General features: G+C 41.7%; 1 protein-coding gene across 2 annotated transcripts in view; it reads right to left on the bottom strand.

The window, feature by feature from the left end:
• Positions 1-23,485, bottom strand: part of FSHR (follicle stimulating hormone receptor) — an 80,575-nt gene that overhangs the window by 42,750 nt on the left and 14,340 nt on the right. For both annotated transcript variants that reach the window (XM_075042001.1, XM_075042002.1), the window contains exon 2: positions 6,155-6,226. In XM_075042001.1, the coding sequence (XP_074898102.1) occupies positions 6,155-6,226 (72 nt within the window). The remainder of the gene's footprint in view (positions 1-6,154; positions 6,227-23,485) is intronic.

Raw genomic sequence — 23,485 nt, 5'->3', positions numbered from 1 at the left:
CCAGGCTCCCTACGTATTCATACCAAACACTTAAGTTTGCTATCCAAGGGGTGATATTTGCAAAGGCTGCAGGAGGGTCATCTGAAGCAATAGCCCTCCTTCGAGAAGAAAACGCACCCAAGCCGCTCCGCTGGCGGCCGTACGGAGAGACAGTGGCAGAAGGCACTGTTCTGCCCGGGTCCTCCACCGACGACGTGGTACAGAACCCCAGGGAGAAGCTCACAGAGCTTTCCAATCCCATTTGTAGGAACCCGTCTCAAATGGCAGAGTGTAGCGATGGGCAAATGAAGACTGACACCCTGGATGCTGTTGGGCTAAGGAATGCGTACAGCGCGTGTAGCAGAGGATAAGCTTTCTTAACGTGATTTTGCTGCTGAACCTGAAGTGCAAGCAACCCCTCCAGTATAGAAAAGAGCCGGTTCAAAAACCGTGGATCACCACCAAACAGGGACAGTCCGCTGGGATGGGGGCAGCTGGGATGTGCTAGTCTACCCCCAGGAGCTAGGAAGCCCCCAGTGATCGCTCACTGCCTGACCACCAGCCTGTGGTGGCTGGGCAGCCTTTGGTGCCTGCTGACTTGTGCAGGATTAGACCAGGCAGATGGAGGGGAAAGCCCCGTATCGTAACAGTGGCCCCATTAAAATATTTATTCTTTGGGATGTCAGCCTGAACTTTGAATTTCTTTGCTTCTACTGGTTACTCACCTTGATGTTTTTGAACTCTAGTCCTCTGTTCCCTGAGAGAAAATGCATATTTAGACTCATTTAAATGCATTAAGTAGCATACTTATTTTCATGCCCTGCCCTTAAGATGCAGAATGTTACACATAACTTCCTATAACGTAAATTAGAATTTAATATCCATGGAGTTACACCTTGAGAATATACCCTGGAGTATTTATTACCAAAGTGTGATCATTACCTGATTCAGCACATATTTTGATACGTAGAATGCACCGTGTCTTCCTTCCACCATAGGGATGTAAATAAATATTTTTGTAAACATGCACTATTTAACTTATATATCACAGCAAATCCTCCAAATCCATATTTTGCTTCTTGCAAAAACATAAATAGCAGATTTATCCAAATGATGCAACAAAAGATAGAAAGGAACTCCTGCCTAGAACCAATTTCCAAATGTCTTGGTTACACTGAATCCTAACCATTTTCTCAAAATAGCTTTAATGATCTTATTTAATCACAGCCTTTTGCATACCAAATGAGGCAGCAAACGATACACTGCACAAGAAAAATTGGGGAAGCTGCAGAATACTGACCAGCCGCCTTGGTAGCAGAAGACACAGACTGCTCATCCTTAGGTGATGATGCGATTGCTACCTCCCCGCCTTCCTTTTCCATCTTTCTGGGCCGTATGCTGCCAAGTGTTACAGAATCACATGCTGGGGCTGAATTAAACTGATTTCAGGAGCACGTGGGATGATGGACATCCCTTAGCCATTTGCTAGCCCAGGCAGCTTTGATGGTTATTGCCGAAGAAGGTCTGGATAGTGAATCCACCAATTTGCCAAGTTGTTAAAACTTGCTAAATAAAATGAAGACTTCCCACTGTGACAAATTATCCTGATGAGACTTTTACAGTCTAGCTAAGAACTTTTCTCCTTCCCCGCTCGCAGGAAGAGAGATCCGCCTTGATTCAACAACATACTTTAGCACGTGCCTCAAAATAGTCTATTGAATGGCCTCTGCTGTGCTCAAGTATCTCATCTCAGTTTAAATAAGACATTAAAGGTAACTCAGTCTGATGTAATTAAGTCAAAGGGAAGTGTCACCTGCCTTTTAACCTACAGGGGCAAAGAGGAGAGATTGTAGCATCATACATCAGGTTAGTTGTTGTATGTGGAATAGGCTGGTCCCCATGTACCTAGGTCACAGACCAGCAGCATTTGTTCACATGATCAATGGATCAACAGTCACAGAAAAAAACCCACATAAAAGCTTAAATGCACTGAGTTGGTTAAATAAATACATGATTCAGAGCTATTTTCTCTACAAATTCATGAGGAAGCTGTAGGTAGCTGGTGTATATATTCCTGCTGTCCTCCATAGACAGAAGACATCAGTTTCCAGGAGTGCCAGATTCCATCAACTCTAAATTTTTAACAGTTTCCAGAGTTTTCAGAGCTCATCAAGGATTTGGCTCGGCAAGCCCTCTTAACCATAGCACGGTTCATGTTCTTAAAATGTCCCTTTGCCAAAATCTGTTAAAGAAATCCCCTTCTTTCATTACTCCAAACTACAAAGCAGGGCCAATAGAGAAGATTTTTCTCTGTGACATCTTCTAGTTCAAGAAGTACTTCATCCACATGGCTGAATTTCCTTGAGCTGCACACAGGTTAGATTTGAGAGGGAATGATGAAACAAGGCATTATGTTTTAGCTTAAACCTTCAGAAGAATAAATAACTGATGATGAATTTTCAAGGGCATTGTGCCTCAGGATACAAATGTGAAGCCTATTTGTCTTGCATAGGGTAAGGCAATCAGACCAAACTTCTTATAAATACGATGCCTGAATCAGGCCTCATTAGACCAACATGCACAAATCTACTTTGCTACCTTGTAGTAACAGGAGGAAACTTAGCAAGAGAAAAAGGGAGGCTTCGATATTGCTTCAGACTGTCTCTCCTCCAAATTAAGCACTTGCAGTGCAGGCTGAAGATGACATAGCAGCTGCAGAGCATGTTGAATTGATTTTGCCAGGTATGTGCCTGCATGGGGCTGCTTTTTAATTTAGTAACTGGAGGGTTAATTAGTTCTGGGAGCGTAAACAGGTTGGTTAAGCAGGAGTCCAGATGAGCTGCCACGTTCCAGTTGGCTAAGACTTAGGAGCAGAATAAACATGTATCAAGAATAACTAATCTGCTTCCCCGGCCACCTATTTGCTAAATTAACATGAAGCCAGAGCTGTGCAGAAGTTGGTGAGCTGCTAGCAATAAGCTGGTTAGGCTGTTCCTCAGATCTGTGGGTTTCTGAAGTAGTTTTCTATAAGAAAATTTAAGTTGCACCTTTAGTAAGAGAAATCTCAGATAATTAGAGTCTGTCAATTTATTTCATAACTTTAAACATCTTATCTAAGAAGAAAAGAAGATCTTTCTCCTAGAACATGCTTGGGAAAGGTTGTTTCTCTATATGACAGTCTGCAGTATGGGCATTTCATGGTTTTTCGGTAATTGAAACAATTTAGATGGGTGAGAAGGAAATGACAAGCTAGAAATAGTTCAAATGGGCTCTCATTCTTTCAAAAAACTTAAAAATGACAAAAGTATTCCAGTGACAATTTTTCCAAATAAAATTCCAGTTTGTGTTTTGCCAAAAAAAAAAAAAAAAAAAAATATCGGATGAAAACCAAAAGATTTTGACTTGGTAACTATAACTGGAGCTTCCAAGGGAGGGCAGATAAGGTGCTCCATGCCAACATTTCCATGTCACACTACTTTTTTGCATTATGAGTCATGGTCACTAGTGTCCATTCTGGAAAGCCCTTGGACAGTCCCACTGGAAAACAAACAACATCTTTCCTGGGTACTGTGACTGAAGCCTGACTGGAAGTATCTGGAAGTGTTTGACATTTGTGGCAAAATACATCTGTTCAAATCTCTCAGCTGTTCAGGTGTTTAGGAAGAAACTAAAATGCATATAGAAAGCAGGAACACTGAAAAATGTTATTGAGAGATTTTTCTTTGAAACCCAGAAATTTTTGGTCATTGTATTCAAAAGCCTTCATTCACTTTGAACGTAAATACAACAGGGTTAAGATTCTTACAGAGGACTCATCTCTGATTTAACTTGTATTCAACCAGCTCATCCCCAATGGATGATTCCAAAGACCACCATTCCCTGCAACTTCTGGGCTTTAAAACCTCCCCCGGTCTCAGAAACACAGTTAGAAGTGATCTAATATTGATAAAAACCATGTGTACAGGTATGTTGGACTGTATGAGATCCTGCTTTTCTTCAGTAACACACTCAGGAAATACTGTCACTCTCTTAATTTTTAGTCTATTTAGTTCTAGGTGGGCACATACATCTACTACATTGAAGTATCTCATTTGTATACATCAGGCTATCCACATTTTACCATATGGAGGTATCACATTATTAATAGCTGTTTTCCTTAAATAGACTACAGTTTGCTTTAATCTTCCTTTCCGTGCATGATCTTGCAAGAGTAAAAAGGCTTTCATACAAAGGCTATGTTTTTATATGCAAATCTATCATTTGATTATACACTTTTTTGTCCCTGCATTATCATGAATATTTCTGATGAATGTTTTATGGGCTAGGTTTAGGATTTGTGAGCTATTTCAAATTTTATCTGTTTGCCATATCATCTGCAAATACCGCATCTTTGTTGATGTTGATTGGTCTCATTTACATATTTATCACACTTTTATGCTCAAGGATGTTTTGCTATAAACTGTCTGTCCCCATTTCTCCTCCATGTACTACTAGTACATAGATATATTTTCAAATTGAGCTCATTTCCATATATAATTTTCTCGGTTAACAATAAATCACCACTTAGAGACATCCTAGTCAATGCAATAGCTACCTTCACACATATCTGACATATGGTTTCTGAGTAATTAAAGATAACGGAAGCAGTTTACAATGCACTTCATAGTCCAGAGAGCTCAATGATTTTCCATAAGGACTAGGCTAACAGGAACACCGCAGGACTGTCAACCCAAAGCCGATCTTATTCCTAACTGGAATAGGAATCCAGTTTTTTTGGTAACTGGTAACTCCCGGCCACAAAAAATAAGTCTTTTTCTTTTCTCAAGAAAAAGGACCATTTACAGTGGTGCTTGATGGGCTTATGAGGGTCCGCATCCATGAGTGGGGTGCAGCAACTGGAGGCTTTTTAGTGTGTACCACGTGCCAGTAGAAGGCTCCTGAACCTATAGTGATGCCCTGAAATGGATCTTGCGCTTCAGAAAAGGCCAGGCGCCATGTGAGCTTTACCACTTGCTACTGACCAGCAGCTCTTCAATCCTTCTTGCATGTTCACTGCTTGTTCTTCATCCATCCGTCCATCCATCCATCCACCCACCGTTCTCTAGGTTCAAAATCCTTTCCCTTTCCCTGCCATACCTTCTGGTGTGTTCACCTGCTTGCTAAATCCCTTACTTATGCAAGAGTACAAGGGAAAAGGTTAGAAATGATACAGAGAAATGTCAGCAATCTATTCCTTTTCAGTTTTGCCATTACACACACAGCACTGAAAAAGGCACTGACTTTAAAGTGCATTTCCCCACTCCCACTCGGACTCCTCTTGGGTCAACAGCCCGTTTGTGACCCTCTCCTGTCAGGGGGCAAGCGCTGGGTGTGTTTCTAAACAAAATGCTGTGATTTGCTCATATATGAAATAATTCAGAAAAATGGTATATATCCCAAAATAGTTCAGGTTGGACAGTGACAGTTATCATTTCTGGTACTAGCACCAGTTAATCCATAGATTTTCTGTTGCTAAAGAATGGTAGGAAATATATTACTACGATTTTTTTCTTCTAGTGGTGGAGGGCTACAAATAAATCCACAACAGTATACTAATGAAAATATGATATGTCTGTTCGTCAAAGGTGCTCATAATTGTATCTCCAGGCTTATCACTAAAATTCACAGAGATTAGGTGCTTGCACCCTCTATGTGCTAAGATTTTTGGATCTATCGCCCGTAAGAAACTTCTCTCACACATCCTGCCAGCTGACTCTGAACACACAGAGAACAATCCTATTTATTCATTAGTGACAAGAGAATTGGCTGACCTGTTACGAACAGGAGTGCTTTCCTCCCCAATCTTTCCACTGTTTCATTCCAAAATTCCCAAAATAATCAGTTGCTCATGATCTTCTGCTACGGCACTGTATTTATTAAGTGCGATGACACTCCATGCTCAACCAACCCTTTGACCGAGGACTGCCCACTTGCTGATATAAAAATGTATTTATGACAACAATGTTTTGGAACATGGTGTTAAAAAAAAAGGTTCTATTTTTTTTAAACAGAAAGATGAAAGTAGATGAAGCTCAGAGATAGGGGCTTGCTCAGAGGCCATAAAAGGAGTTGCAACCAGAAACTGCTGTTTGGAGCAAAATAGTTGTTTCCTCGTAAATATTGACATAATACATACATTTTCTCCAGGTCACCGAGTCCTGCGAAAGCTCCTTTTGGAATGACTCTCATCTTGGTGAGCACAAATCTCCTGAAAATAGAGAAAATGGGGTGATCATTCACTGTTCACAACACAGGACTGCTTTGGTAGCCTTGTCAGCACCGGAGAGGGCTTTATCACAGGTACAAGGATAGTCTCCAGGCTGAAGGCTTTGGCGACTAGATAAAGCTGTAACGTTCAAAGGCTTCTTGGGACTCCAACTGCCTTCCTGGCCCCAAATTACAGAGGTGTTGGGGTACCTCTGGAGCTCCTCAGGGGGAAAAAAGCAACTGTCAGTAGTTACAACTTCCCTGTTTGCTTCAGTAAGAAATGCAGACCCGCTCGCCGCAGCTTTACCGTGCGCTGGGAGGGGACTGTCTGTCTCATCTCGACCTGTCTTTTGAGAGATGCTCAAGCACAGGATGAAGCAGCCCTCTGGACCCAGACCGGGCTGAGTTGCTTACGCAAGGTTGTAAGGTGGTACGTGCACGCTCATGCAAGATAAGCCTTAACCTGCTGCACAGATAATTTAAGGAGCCAGCTACTATCTCCCATCAGGGCAACTTTAATATCCTTTATTGCTTCTCGCAGTCTCTCTTCTAATTAGTTCATGACGTGCCACAAAACTGGGCCTTTGGAATGTACAACTTGATCACACGTGCACCAAGACAACATTTTTGAAGGTCACAGAATATGATTTATGAAGAAAAAATATTTAAAATATCATACGAACCTTTTTGTTAACCTGGGCTCCTCTCCTTTTATCACGATAAACAAAGAGGACTACAAAACTTCTGATGGGCACTCAGCAAATGAAAGGTAGGGTTTCTACTACTCCTTGGAGAAATAAGGTGTTATCTGGGTAGTTGTTTTCTTTCATGCATTTAATCATTCATAGGTAGTGAGCGCAAACAATGGCATATATTAACATGACCTGCTCATCAAGATACATGCTTCACATGATATGCTTATGACTAGATGCCGGGTCAAGAAAGCATAGCTGAGACACGAGAAAGCCCACAGAGGTTTCGTAGAGATTTTCTGCTGAGAATAAAAGTCATATTCAAACTCCCACGTATTAAACACCAAGCAGATAAATAAGCAAGACATCAGATAATATTGGTTGCATTGAGCGACAGTTGTTAAAAAATGGTATTTTTCTTTTAAAAAAAAATCACTTATGTTACATATGTGAAAATCACCCCATGATTCAGTTTCTTAGCCTATTTTCCCATGGAAATGGAAATGAATTGTTTTCTGAATTACTATGGATGTCTTCTTTTCAGTGAGCGTGCCTCCTGGACTATCCCTCGTTTTTATCATCTCAGAACTGGTTTTGCATGGCTGCTTGAGATTGCCTTTCAGCTCACGTCTGTGCTGCCTTTTTGTAACCTCTGCAGGAGAACAGAAATGGGAACTCAGCCTGGTATTACCTGCAGTGTAGTCCTGCAATTTTTAACACAGTACCTCCAAACTAGAGACTTACTTTCTTACCGTTCACATAAAGTATTCATGCAGTCCTCATCTATTTTTTATTTCAGCTGATTAGTTTAGAATTTTCATGGGAGATTATCATGTTTTAATCAAAGTCTTAGGGAAAAAAGTATTATTCTGATAGAATACCACTGTGAAAGATTCCTATTTTTTAATTGTAAGTCTTTAGTAGAATCTACTCCCTCATTTAGATTCCTAAATATGAGTTAATATTTACTTAAGTGGGACAAAGTCAACGCACACCTCACCTGGCTCTAAAGATGTCACTGTGATTACACCAGGAGAGAACTTGGCCCCCCACATTTTTAAACACTGAAATTTATGGTATTCTCAGTCCCGAAAGATGATGAAGTCAATTTGGTATTCCATTATTCTTGTACTATCATTAACGTAAGTCAGAAAGAGCTCCAACACACTGTCACGCAAGAATTACGGTATGAGATCATTATGCAAATGTTAGAAGGATTAAAGAGCTTCCAGAAAAGGCCTAACCTGGATTAGGCAATTTGTAAAGACCTACTGAAAACACGGCCAGTGTAAAGCACGCAAAGCTATGGCTGTGCTTTCAGAGTGCAGCTAGGTACAATGGATCCTTGCAGAACACCCAGCAGGCTTAGTGCTACAAAGCTGAACCATCAGGAAACTCTTTAACTTTGATCTACTTTGAAACCTTTCCTAAACTCTCCTTTACAGAAACGCATGCCTAATTTTGGAGACCTAGAAAGCAGGCTCTGTCTGAAAAGCCACGTATAATTTTTTTTTTTATGGCAACATTCTAAAATGAATCCTCTCTCTGCAGGCGCAGATCATCAGGACGTTTGCAATTTTTTAATTAAACACTGGCCTACGACATGCTTCACCACAACAACAATTTACAGCCTGATCCTGAAACTAATTAAAAGAAGGGAACCTCATTCATAGATGAGGTTCCCTGTATGAGGAAAGCCACAAGTGCATAGAAGTAAAAATCAAACCTTGAGTTTCTTTGTTGAATACCCTGCCATCCTGTGTTAATAAGGTGCCAGAATTCAGGAGCCACGTGTCTAATGCCCTGGAGCAGTTTAAGTGGAATTGAAGTTTAATAGCCAAAGTCTCACATTCCACTTTAAAAAATTAAGGTTAATTGTCTTTAAACATCTCTGAGTAGGCTAATAAAGTCAGCCTTAATGGTATAACGAACACCGAAAATTAGAGTCAGCTACCTGTTGAATTATCAACTGTATAATGAATAGGAGTCTATTATAACTAGCCAAATGCTGTATTGTCAATAAATCTCACCAATTAGGCTCCAAGAATCAATCTGTACTTAACTTGAGATACTGGCTGTTCAGTACCAATTCTTTCCGAGGTACATGGAGAAAATAATTGAAAAGCATTTCCTTGGTTTTGTTGCTGGCATTATTTTAGGGTCAAAGAAATGAATACAGCCCACCTTCATTCAAGCATTTTTCATGTCAAGACATGTAAACAAAAGCATCCTTTAAAAAAACATGTGCTTATTGGAGAGATGCAGTATTTGGTCCTAAAAAATTATGTTAGCACTTAGGCACCAGCAAGGAAAGCACTGAAAAGCCTGAACACTCGGTGCGCGGTGTGGAATTGAAAACCCAGAAAGGGTAGGCTGAAAGTTGGGTGATCCAAAAATCTGTACGCAGAGCGAGCCCCCAGGAGACACTAAATCTCATCTCCCAGAGCTTTTAGCTCTGCGTCGGAGCTGCAGGTGTAGCACCGGCCTCAACACACGCAGGGACCCCCCCGGCTCGCAGCAGGCTTTGCCGGGATGGAGGAAGGCATCGTGGTCTCTCGACACAGCCCTGGCAGCCGAAGCACAGACTCAGGGAGTGGGAGGCCTGGCACCAAGTCCCCCCTCACCCCGAGTGGTGTAAATTCCTGTATTTCGTGCCCCAGGAGGATGGCCAGCGGTCAAGGGACCTCTCCCTGCCTAGGTTCAAGCATCGTGCAACCAGGGCTAGGCTCCTGTGCCACCAAAGAGGACAAGGGGGAACTTAACCCTACCACCCTCTCTAGAGACATTACAGTTGAACTTGATTTCCCCGAGACAAATTAGAAAAAGATAATGACACTTTTTTTAAGTCCAAAGTTCAGTGACGCTAATGTTATTTGGGCTACAGGAGGTCCCAGAAGTCCTAGCAAGGACTCCAGTGTTGGAGCCAGCAGAAACTTAACAAATGAGAGAGCAGAAACAAGCCCAGGAAAGGAAAAAAGCCCCAAATGGTAACATGGTTATCCTGCACCATGAGAAGGCAATATACACGGCTGGAAATAGAAGAACGGCAATATTAACTACTGTTATTCCCTACATGCAGAAGTATAAGCTAGGTTTAAGTCTGGCCTGTTGGCCCATCGCTTCTATACACACCTTGATATCCAGGAGAGGTTTCTAAATTCTGATTTAAATACATCTGTTGAAAGTGATTCTTGGGAGTTTATTGATAGGAACTGAAGCTGTCTGCTGCAGTTGTATAATCACACTTATACTTTACATATTTTTATATATATATATGTGTGTTATGAATTATAAAAGAAATACTTAATTAAATATATAACATTGCTTAATATTTAACTGATTTTTACCTACTTCTGTTTTTGTTACCAGTGAGAGTGTTGTCTGCTAAGCAGTAATGTCCTTTTACATCTGGAAGAACAGATAAGCTTACAGTCAGACTGTATTTCTCTGGACTGAACATGCACAAGTCCCACAGGTTTTTCCATTTTTCATTTTTAGGTGTTTTATATGCCACTTTATTATATCATTTTAGTTTGTCTCATGAACAGGTGTGAGTAAATTCTTGTATTACAAAACTACTAAAAACCTGTTGCTAATTAAGGCTAGACCTGTCAGGACTAAGGCAGAACTACCTCCTACTGATTTGTTTATTTATACAGGGATGTCCAAACCTCGTTATTTAAAACAGTGGGGTCTCAGTTAATGTGAAGCCACTGACACAGGTGACTTACACCGCTTTATATGACCGTGAAGAGTAAACAACCCAAATACATCTCATTTCTGTAGGGCTGTGTCTAGTATAAGAGAAATATCATAATGCCAACTTAACCTCAAAGCCTAGAGAGGACATGATACAAACAACAGAAATTAGCAGGTACTGGTAAAATGTTCCTGAATAACCCTCTAACATTTCCAGTTATGAAGAGATTGACTGAACTTTTCCTAAAATAGTCTTCTGCAGCTGACGCAGTTCAGACAGACAGGACTTAAAACAGAAAGGGAAAAAAATACCTCCAGAAAAATTAATATTCTTCCATCTAGCCCCACATGAATCCAGTGACAGAAATCAGACTGACCTCATCACGAAGGGATGGAGGACTGGACGTCATTATTCAAGTATCTGGTGCCCAAGGTATGGGTGATTAAAAAGACTTGGTAAATTACAAGTTAAAAAAACCAAAGTGGACCCAGAGGGGTCATTTCTGCTAAATGTCTCTTAAAAAAAAGTGCATAGGAAACACATGAAGCATGCACACTAAACAAATCAATGTAAATACAGTGGGTTTGTAAGGTTAGCCATTTATGTGCAAAGTGATGTATTTTGCATATTCATCAAATGAGTTCTCAGACCCTGGGCCGACAAGCTTTTTCTTGAACAACTATGAAGATGCTCTTTGGCGTAAATTCGTAAATTCTCCACCAGAACTTACTCCCACACTGCACTGGTGCCCACTCCTCCCAGCCCCCTTCCTTAGCACATCCCCCCCCCCCCAGCAATAACCTTTCACAACAAAGGATTGCACTGATTATCAGAAATTAGACTAGTTAAAAAAAAATAATTTCTGCTTCATAAAGCATGGTTGAATTTAGGTCTTTCAAAACACTTTTTAAAACTCATTTCTCAGATCTATTTAAGTCACACACAGTTAATCAGAAAGTGTGTGCATTGTAGAATTATCTTCCCTGGCTCATGTAAATTGCAAATTCATGATGTTAAAATGAACTATATCAAGCAGATACTATAAACTTTATAATTTAAGGACCAAAGGAAAATAAAATAAAAAGCCAAAAAGATTCGGTGACTGTAATGCTAAATCACCAAATTTGGTTCCAAAGAAATAAATGTGATAGGATTTTGAAGAACATTTTACTTTAATCTCTGAGCTAATAGACTGATGTTATCACCTTCTAATCCTCTGCAGCAATGTGTATTTTGTCAAACAAAGATTTACAGTGAAATTTAATTTACTCTCTGTGATTTTTTGGGGTTGTTTCTTTGTTTTTGTGTCTAGCTTTGGAGATGTGCTGGAGGTTCCAGCACAAGCAACAGATGAGTCTTTGCTTTACATCAGGAAAAGACAAAACGATGCCATGACCTATTTAGTGTGCTCTGATTAAATGCAAAAATCAACAAAATCCTGTACCCTCTTTTTTTTCTGGTTTTGCTTGATTAGTCGTTGCAACAGTGAAGGACTGTTTTGCTTCTCATGCTATAATAGGAGACAAATAGATACTGCAGACTGTGTCCCAGATGGTGTAAATCAATTGAGCTGTGTCATTTTGGCCCTAAACATTTGTCCTAATTCTCACTGGAATGAATCATGAGATTCCTTTGAGCTAAATGTGTTTTAATTTAAATTTATGAGGAAGGTTTCTGAGCCCCCAGCTCACTGAAATGGGTTCACATTGCCATACGACTTCACTATGACCAGGGTTCTGGTAAACACCTCACTAGGAAGGGGCATATACAGATATATATGAACAAGACAGTATTTTTCCTAATCAGCTGCCTAGGTGGAAGAGCTCTGCAACCTATTAAGGAGTTTGTAGCTGCTTTCAGACATAGCTATGGTTTCCCCTTCCTAACAGCAGGCAGAGAGGAGTCCAAAACTCATAAATTGGATGCTAAAACATCAGGCTTCAAAAACCATCAAGCTAAACGCAAAAAGATCAGGTCTATTTGCTTTCTAGTTTTAAAGTCTTTAGAGTGCATTCATATCATGCCGCAAAGCTATTTTCAACACTCATGAGGCTTTAATTTAAAAACAGAGAAAGATTTATATTAGTTGCCTCAATTCCAGGAGGTGCTGAGGTTGCGACTTCGTAAGGCTGACAGGATCATGAGGAATGGCACTGGCAGTGACAAAACACCGCTCCCACCACCTTACTGGCTCCTCTTTTCAGAGAGCTACCCCATCGTCTTAAGGGAAAACCAAAGCCAAAAAGAATATTTTTCCAATAATAGCCATTCATGGATTCAATTCAAAAAGGGGACTCTGATGGCACAGACACGCTTGAATAACGGAGGAAGAATTCTGCAATTAATTTTTTCAACTGAGACATGATCCAAGCATTTGAGAGTCTGAGAGCCCCTACTTTACACACATGTAAATTGATTTACGAGAGAGAGGCTGTAATCCCTCGCTAATATACACAATCTGGCTTGAAGCATCTAATCACTGCATTTACCTAATGCGCCTAAATCAGCTGCTCATCCCCTTCAAATGCTTGTGAAAGGACAAGCTATCTCGGCCGTGCAGCTGGTTTATTCCTTTTATGGGCTAATAAATGCATGTAAAGGTGAGTATTCCAAGGAAAACTTAGGCAATATACATTCTATGGAGAAGACGGAAACCAAAGATCCCTTCCTGAGTTGCAGGCTGTACTGGCGCTGGCTAGGAGAGAGTTAATTTTCTTCATGGCAGCTCATAGGGTGCTGGGGTTTAGATTTTTGACCCAAACCATACTGATAACACACGAACCTTCTAGCTTTCGCTGAACAGTGTTTGCACAGCATCAAGGCCACCTCTGTCTCTCACTTTGCTGCCCGGGAGGTGGGCTATAGTCTGGCGGGGGGGGGACACGAACGGGCAGGTGACCCGAACTAACGAGGGAGATATTCCGTACCGTGTAACGTCATGCTCAGCGATACAAGGGAAAACCAGTCTTCTATCTGACTGAAAAACGCAGGATAAATCTGGGAGGGTGCACGACCTCCTTTCGGGTGTGCTACTTGGGAATCTCTGCAGGTCTGGGAGTGATGTCAGGGGCATCTCTGAGAAAGAAAATACTTTGCTTTGTGTGCAATTAAACAAAGCAATGTACAGACAAAGTAAATACAATTAGAACTGTGATGATAAAGTTATTAGTGATGCCCGTCTGCTTCGCAGATCTGAATCTAAAAGGCAATATGTGCAGTAGCTTGTGAAAAATCACTCCTTAATCTTTACCAGTGGCCTCCCTTAAAAATCAATTTCCTTTTCTTTTTTGAATTAGATTAAAAGGATAATGAATAGTACTGATGGCACTCCTATTCTGAATTTAGTGAATAGTTGCTCGGCGTGATAATGCCACCCAGCCACAAAAAGCTGAAGGGAAGCGTTTGAAGATCAGACAGCTGACGTCCTGTTGGCATTTCACTTGTAGAGTGCCCGCAATACCATAACATGGATAACGAAATGCCCGTTTCCCCAGCAGAACCGCGATGCTGCTCACACAGGCACACAGCAAAGTTGCTGTGGGATTTGTTTTACCCCCGGGACCTTGCTTAGGTCAGCTCATAAGTTGCACACAGTGCCCCTCAGCAGCTAACAGCTGATAAAGAGCGATAAGGAAGGACAGAAAATTGTTGTGAGGGAAAAAAAAGAAAAAAGCATCTAAAAGGCGGCAAAAATGGTCAAGCAACATGCTTGTAAAACTTACTCTCCCTCCCCCCCGCCTTAGTTTTCCAAACCCATGGTATGTTTAGTCTCAGTACTGATACCCTTTTCATTTCTGCACAAAGCATACACTGTCCTCAGTAACACTGTACATCCCCCCTGACGCTGCTGATAGCTTCATTCCGAGGTCACACGTGCAGGCAGTTAAAAATAAAACTCCAAGATGCTTTTAAATACCTCTGCTTGAATAGGGTGGGATGAATCTGGAGACAGGGGATTAAAAAAAAAAAAAAAAGGAGAAAAAAAAAAAAAAAGAGACCATTGCAAAATTCCCAATCAGAAAAAGAGATGCAACACCAGGAATTTTACTTGATCTGAGATGTTTAATGGTCTATGCTTAGTGCAATTATTCCACTGTACTTAGGCTGGGTTGCTTTACGCTGAGATAAAGCTGGAGAGGAACAGAGTTACGACTATTCAGACCAGTTGCCTGTGCGTGTTAGCTCATTTTGCAAAGCGCCTGGCAAACAATATTGTTGAAGATTTAGGTGCAAGTCGCAGTAACGCACAAGATATCTAACAAAGACAAACGACATCTGCCCCAAGCAGACTTATTGCAGAGCAACCTCTGACACAAGGACGTTGGTCCCTTCGGTGGATCCGGGCGGCTGCAAATCAAAGGGCAAACTTTGCATCCAGCACCCTTGCAGCAGATAAAGCAGACAGCAAAGCAATGCTGTCTTAGCGGGAAGGATCTCCTCTTTTCTTTAAGCTTGCCGGGAGCGTGAGCACAGCAAAGCAAAGCTGGAGCTCTGGATTCCTCTACAGTATGTACACACAGAGAAAAAAGGTTTGCTGCCGAGCACAAATTGCAACAACAAACAAGTCCTCTTTAGGCCTATGAGCAGAATCACAGTTACCATGTTTGCACCCAGGCAGAGTTTAACTGCTGGGAGTGGGTTACCCACAATAAAGGCCAGCAGTAAGCTTGAAAGCACAGTTAAAATTGCTTCTATTAATGTCAAGGGCATGCTGTGAAAAGTGTTTTGTGTAGGATAAATAACACAAGTGAATGAAGTTATCCCGTCTTGCTTACAGAGAGCCAGAAAATAGCCATTGCTTTATTTTTACAAATAGCTATACTTTTACTAGTATCAATTATCCTGTAAGACATTACACTGCTTTTAGAAGAGCACATCCTCGCTCCTCGCAGCTTACTCACATGGGCCTTTGAGAAATGTACAGCTTGTGATAAATGTGCAACTTCCTTAAAATCTGACCTTGATATCTGCAACCATCTTTATGGTGAGGAGCCATTAAAATTCATTCACTCTGGGCACATTCTCAGTGTTGCATCTATTTATATTAATATCTCTGCATAATTTCCTAACAAAAGGAGCATTGTACAAGTACTGGGTATTTTGTTCCTGCACAAAGAGCATTGTACTTTGTGTTCTTTCCTGTGGGCAACTTGTCAAGGCAAATAGGGTTATGGAAAATGTCCACAGTCCAACCAAATAGGCGGCTTTTTAGGTATTGTCTTCAAAACTTTCTTCCCCTCTTTTGATTCAGAGCAAGAATAGCCATCCTGCTCACACACAGCCAGTCACTTCAACTCTTTTCCTGTCCCAATAATGTGTCAGAAAAGATCTTAATCCACAGCAGGGAGAGAACAGTGGTTTGTTCATCGGCTGAGGTCGTAGCAAAAAGGTGACAAGTGTTCTTTGTGTGTAGTGTTTCTGCCTCTAAGACCTCGTGACCTTCTCTGTTGTCAGGCCCTCCATGCATGATGCTATTTTTATTGACTGAGACAAATTGTCCAGGGACAAAATTCCTTAAGTTCTGGGTTGGACGCCTTAGTGAAGGTAAAAGAGAAAGAGAAAGCTTTTCTGCAAAATGTCTTGCTGAACCATCGCTGTTTAGCAAAACACCAAATAACTTACCTCTGTCACTTTATCTTGCTTGAGGAATTTATTAGAAAGAGCTAGTGTGCTTTTTACCTGCTTTCTCATCCATATCCTCATAGGTGCTATACCTACATTGCTTAATGGGACACAGCTGAAATATCACAGAGTATTAATAAAATAGAAAGAAAGATACTCACTGTTACGTTCCTTAATTAACACACACAGCCTAATAAGGAACAGGGTCCCCACCAAATATTTGGATTAATTTGGATATATCCAAAGGCTTGTTTGAAGGTGTAATGAGATATCTGATACTTCTTGATGCCAGAGCAGTCAGAAACCATTTAAGAAATAGCACTTGGAGACTTGATCGTACTCTTTTTTCCGCTGGATCTGAGTATGAGCTTTGTAAAAGTAAATATTCTCTCTGCTATCTAATACGTGCTGTATTTTCCAAAGAGCAGCGTGAGTGCCAAACACAGCTAACACAACTGGCAGTCTTTGGAAAAACAGCATCTCCTGAAGAAGGGGTCCTGGATGCAAACGGCATGTGCTCCGCTGTTCTCAGGACACCAGCTAGATTTATGTTGACCTAACTATACTGAAATACAGAAATATGCTGGGCCTAGGCCATATGCTCCCATTTCTCCCCCACTGTGGCGAGTGGAGCATTATCTTCTTTTTATGTGCTGAAGTCCACATTTAAATTTTAAATACTTACATTTTGAAATAACGCTAAAAGTGACAAACATGAAAAATCCCCACCCTTTGTTACTCTAGCACCATGCAAAGCAGCAAACCCTCCTGTTCATCCCCTCTGGTCCTGCCTTCCTCTAATCTGAATGCTTCCCCTGACTATTTCCAGGGGTACAGAAGCTAGCTCCTGGAATTGCTGCTGCCTCTGCAAGAGGATGAACCACAGAGCACACTGAGAATGGGAGCACCCACGAGATTAACGTGAGTGACAGGCTCCTGCGTGCGTAAGAGAGCTCGTAGTCCTTGCGCTGTAACGCACTTTGCACATTTTATTCAAGTCCTATAAACATTCCCATTTACTGCCATTGCTCACCCCTCATTCCCATGTCACTGGTGCTCTTCCTAGCCGCACAGTTTCCATGCCGAGAACTTTTCTCAGCTCATCTGTTGGTGATTGCTGAGGGAAACATTCACAGGGATATGAATTGCAGGTGGACGGACTCTTTCAATTTCTTCCTGCGCTCTCCTGAGAGCATCTCTCTTCCCTCACAGTCTTTCTCTGTTATTGAGATCTCTTCCCCATAGACATCACCAATTTGATAGAAAGGGAACAACAAAACAAGGAGTCCTTATTACTTCTCCTTTTACTAAAAAAAATAAATAATTATGTTTTCCTGTTATTTTAGTGAGAATTAGCTTGCCACTGCAAATGCTGAGTTTATCTACCTTCCACTAGCCGTGGATTTACTTTCACATGTTAAAATAATGTTCCGGAATAAATACAGCACAGCAGCTAGTGTACCAGTAGCCTTAAAAATACTATCTGTTCTATTTCCTTTAAGATTGACAGATCTCTTCCCAGTAACACACAGGGCAAAGCTTGCACTGGTGTCAAGTATGGATCTTTAATGCATTTGAAAGTGAGTATTATTGTTTCAGAAAGATGCCAGCTTGACCACACTGGCAACTGAAACACTAGCTTATGTTCAGAATAAAGATGGGCTTAGTGTTTTCACCTTCAGAGTGCTTCTCGAATGTGAACCCTCTATGGAGCACTGAAAAATAATAAACATATACGGTCCTCTTAAAAAGGGTGACAGAACAGTGACATAGAGATGGGAGAAAATTGACCCGCTCATGGCACAGCTGCAGGTTATGGAAGATCTCTAAGAAAGAGCTGGGCGGTTATGCCTGGGAAAATATATCCTTTGCAACATCTAACCTCAGTGGATGAAATCTAGACTTCTGTCCCCTTCCTACGCACCATTCCATCAGCTGCCTTGAATTGACTGTGTCATCAGCTCTCTAGATGACCGTGATAGGCACCTTCTTGCGTAAAATAAGATAAAACCTGACTGGAAGAAACAAGGACAGATGTAACACTCATCTGAGTGAAGGAAGGTCGTGAATGGCATCCCACGGAGACCTGCACGGGGCCTGCACGCCATAGTCATAAGTGACGTGGAAGAGGAGTGAGGAGCAAGGTGACAAGCATGTATGATGACCAGGGCAGTAAGATAAGAGCTGGGTGAAGATTTGCAAAGCAGAAGTTCAGTCTTCACACAGCACGTAGTTCAACGATGCAACTCCTTGCTACAGGACACTGTGGATGGTAGGCACTCAAGAAGAAGTGGATAAATGCATGAAAGCCAAATATATGAAGAGGGCCACCTGCCAAAAAATCACTCTCTTCAAGGTGTCCCTGAGGCAGGCAAAGCTGGAGAGGTACACATCTCTGCCGAGACACACATCAGAGCAGCAAACAACCTGCACTGCAGCCAGCCTGGGACAGCTTTACCAAAATGGGGAGACATACCCAGATCAGCACAAGCAAACACCACCTATTTCGGCACTCTTTGAAACAGGTGCTCTATGTCTAGATTGAAGCACTGAAGTGTTCTTCAGTATTTATGGCTAGTTCAAGTTTTTGTACATTGCAGAAGAAGTGGTTGCTCCTTAGGTTAAAACAATCCAAGGATTAGCCCCCCTCCCTTTGCCAGAAGAATAAAGGGTAAAACTGAACCAGGAGTAATGTTTTCAGTGCCACATTCAGGCTTCTATTTCATTGCACAGAATTACCTCTACAAGACATTTCCAAAAATAAATGCGGCAAGAGCGCTTCAGCCTTCTTTAATAATAAAAATATTAAAAGAATGTTTCAGCTCTCCACAAATTCTTTTGCTAGGTAATTTTGATAATCTTTGTAAAATCAGGGGAAATGCACTGCCACTGCAAAATCTCAGGTTGTCCCTTACTGTCCTCCTCACCCCCACTTTGAGGGGTGAACTATAAAGCAGACTCAGGGCTTGTAATACTCTAAATGCTTAAATGTTTTCTGTTACTTGTTTGCTCCACTCTTTTTCTAAAACCTTCCTCCCCCTTCTCTACAGTAAAAAAACAAGTGGTTGACATAGTCTTTGAATAGAGGGTGCAGTTCTGATCCCTTTCATCTCAAAAAGGGTATATGAGTATGGGGAAAAGTGTAGAAGAGGGCAATGGAAGACATGATATGGCTTCCATAAGAGGAAAAAACCAATTTGGCTGGGACTTTTCAGCATGGAAAGCTTAAAGCGTTGCTAGAGGTCTGCAAAATATCCCAGAGAGGGTGGACGAGGACTGATGCTTTATCAGCTCGTCCATTACAAAAACTTAAGAGGTGAGGCCAGAAGCGGCGGGTTTCAAAGCAAACAAGAGGACCTGGCTCTTCTCGCAGTGCACATGGACTGCCAGAACTCCTTCATGCAGCTTGCCTGGGTGCAAGAAGTTGATGTGGGCTCACAGGTAGAACATACAAATAATCTGAGGAGAGATAAATTAGGGTTACTAAACAAACGAGAATTTCAGGCAATCCCTTGATCTGGAATTAGTTGGAGGCTGGAGGAGTACTGCGGTAATACATCTAAAACGCTTGCCCTATTCTTACTCTACCTTTAGCAGCTCTTAAGAAACCCTCTTGTACGCAGGATGCTTGATCGGCCTTACCATAGCCATGGCTTATATTGCTGGGAGAGAGCAGGCAAAGGAGGGGCTGCCTTCCTACAGAGGAAAAACTGATCGGCATCTGCCTCTGCAGGGCTGTACTCCTGCCTGGAGGCAAAGCAGGGGATGGTGGAAAGAGGATCTAGCATGCCCTTGGTTGGTGCTGATGGGCCAAATTTGAGCTGCTGACCACTCGCAGAAGATCTTTGCTGGGCTATACAACATGTCTGTGAAGCTTTAGGGCAAGATCATGGCATAAACAAGCTGAGGGGCTTCGCTTTCCTACCAATATCTGAACAGTTGCATGTTTGCTTAAAGGTTGGTTGTAGCAAGTATCCAATCAATACCTATGACTCTCAAGTCAAAACAAAGATATCTTCCTACATAAGGCATTTCTAACCTGCAAAGAAATATTCAGTAGTACTGACTCCATCCTTCCGTGTCCATATTGATTCTGAAGTAAAGCATAAAGTTTTTAAAAGCAGACAAAGGCTTTGGAGGCTATTACCCTACGCCTGTTTCCTTCATGACAATATCTAGGCTTATGTTTTGTCTGATTGATTCCAGCTGATAGTTATGACATATTGCAGAAGAAATCACAGGCTTTAGACTATGAGGATGACCAAGCAGACCTCAGGATAAATTAGGAACAGACTATGAGGTTTTTTACTGCGGAAAGAATATGTTACAGCAGCAAACATGGAGAGATGCAGTAGAGACAAAACGCAGTCCCTGCACAAGCAGAACACCCAGAGAGCTTTTAATCAGATGAAGAATTTGAAGGCTGAAGGTTTAAACAATTGTGTTAAACTAAGGGAAAGAAAGCTACAATAGTACTGCCACCAAAACACACCATCAGTAAATAAATACCACCAAGTCACTAAATACTGATCCTTGGCCAGAGACTCAAACCCAGCTTGGTGCTAAAAGGTACCTAGCTCCTTAAGGCTTTTTTTTAAAATCTGTTTTTAATAGCAAGGCCTTTATTTGATTTCTCTAAGTCTGAATAAAGATATTTATTTTTAGAGAACTATCCCCCAGCCCTCAGACAAACCTGTGCTTCCCAGAAAGAAGTAGGGAAGGGATTTCCTCCGCTGGCCCTTAATTCAGGAACACGGTGAGTCCTGCTAACTCCAGTATGGCAAGATGAGTGCATTTAAGCAAATACTGAGATTTCTTTCCTAGCATAAAGGTAGTATTTTGATTTAAGACAACAGAGAACAATACACTGTGGGCCACCATCTGAGCAAAACCTGCATGAACGCGAGCCAGGTAAACTTTACTGAGCTCACTTCATATGTCAGAAAAAGGAATCTAGACCCCCCTGCTCTCACTGGAGGTGTGAAATTAAATGTCTTTTTTCTCAGAGAGAAACAGAGGACAAAAAAAAATGAAACACAGAACAGAACTCTGCTTGAAAACAGAGTGAAAATAAATCAGCAGTGAATGGATTAGCTTCAGATCAGACTGCCCGGAGCAGCCTGATCTGGAACAGCAGAGCACTCAGGGCTTGTGTTTTTTAAATTAGTTTTAATAAATAGAATCAATAGCTCAAATTATGAAGAAGGACAAAAGCACAGATCAAATCGATCAGGGCTGTAGCTTATCGTTATAAGCCAAGGGGTGTCTTCTCTTGTCTGAACGAGATAAGGTGGCACAAGAATCCACTTGCAGCTTTTCAGTATCTCTCCCAGAACAGCTGGACAGAGTTGGATACAGAGCCTGAAAATGCTCCTGGTTATCCAAACACAAACACAGCCTCCTTTTCTTTTTCCTTTTCCCAGAAGAAAAAAAAATAAAAAAAAATTTAAAAAAATTAATAAATAAATCATGAAATAAATCCTTTGTCCTGAAGATAAACGCAGGAATTTACAGGGAGGACAGAACTAAATAGCCAAACAAGTACAAAGTATCCTGCATTATATATGAGATTTAATGCTCAGGTGAAGAGATTCTTGGTCAAATCACTGGAAAAGTACCTTTCCACATATGAGGTTAGGAAGGGATGTCAGAGAGCATTCAGGAGTTCTCTCTCCTCCAAACAGTCAGCCAAGGATTATCCACCGGAGGGGAGCGAGGGTCAGGTTTTTGGCAACAAGAGGGAGCATTTGCACACAGGCACCTTGTTTTCCTCTTTGTGTTTGTTTGTTCTGGTTTGGTTTATTTTTCCCAGAGGGACTTGGCTCAAGGGAAGCTGCAGTGTCTCACTCCAAGGCCAGGTCACCGAGGAGCCAAGAAAGAACGTGCCAGCAGCGGGGTCCTGGCTCCGCACGAGGTGCCTTCGCCCGGGCACGCAGCTCCGCACCGGCGCTGCTCCCAGCAAGAGCTGGTCTCCAGATCCCTTGTGACAACGTAAGGGCACAACACGCCGACGCTCCTGCTACATGACACACCACCTACAAGGGTAGGGAAAAAATGGAGCATCCCGGCTGCCTCCTTACTCAGGGTAATAGGGGCATGACCCTACTTCAGATAAGCTGCTTTTGATTAATAGTGGCCGCCTCCTCCAATAAAGCATATTGCAGCTCCAAGCAGCTTCCCACGTCGCAGCGGGACCCCAGGTCACCAGCCCGGGGTGTGTACGTGGAGGGCTTGTACTATTCATCACCAGGACGTCACCACAAGGTCCCCTTCTCATCACGGGGGTTCTATCCCAAACACTCCAAGCATCAGCTCTGGAGCGCAAGTGCTGCACAGGAAACCAGAGCACTTTAAAAACCCTTTTTTCCCCCCCTCCAGTGTAACTTTCTTATTGAAACTAAGCCAAACACAAACTACCAGCCCTGAACTTATTTCATCAAATACAGCATAGCCGAAGAGGTTTTTGGCACACCACCTGACACCCTAGAGGTGGGAGAACAATGCATGGTGCTGATAACTTCTGCTAACTCCCATTCATCCTCAGGTTGAAAAGCTGGCATCAGTTACATGGGCTTTGTGCCCACATATAGCACATAAGAGTCTTTTTCATTGTTGTGGTTGAATTATAGATAAACAGCAAAAGGGGAGTAATAATCTTATAATAATAGAATATATGACAGATGTACTACTGAAAGTCATTCACATGCTCCAGTAATGAGCATGGTTCAAAGCCTATTTGGAATAGCCTTCCATCTTGCTAATAAATATTCAGACACTTTTTAATCTTCAAGGACGTAATATCGAACATCTGACAGAAAATTCAGCGTAGATCCATAAGCGGTTTTTATTACATTTCAATCGGAAGTGGATTTTATAATGTTTTATAGCAAGCGGCGCCTTTGCCAGAAGACATAGAACTTTCTTGGCCAAAGTAGTCAGTGGTTAACTGCAAGTACGACAAAATAAACAAAATACCAATTATGATTCAAGTGTAGTGTAAGTTATTTTCTATTCGGAGAGCAAGAATTGATTTTCCCAGCAGTGTCACTTACACTGTAATGATTATTGCACGTAAGACAACTTAAGAAAATGATGGAAAAACAAATTAGATGGGCTGCAGATCATTGGCTTATCTTGACTGCTCACCTTGAAGAGAGGGTTAGGGAAACATAATATACAGTACCGGATGTCAGGGTGCTTGAAACCTCTGCTCTCCTTCCACCTCCCTGATATTTCGTATTAAAAT

This window comes from Buteo buteo, chromosome 12, assembly GCF_964188355.1.
Source record: "Buteo buteo chromosome 12, bButBut1.hap1.1, whole genome shotgun sequence".
NCBI lineage: Eukaryota > Metazoa > Chordata > Aves > Accipitriformes > Accipitridae > Buteo > Buteo buteo.
Note: the sequence above shows the minus strand (reverse complement) of the source record. Positions and strands in the feature narration are given on the sequence as shown.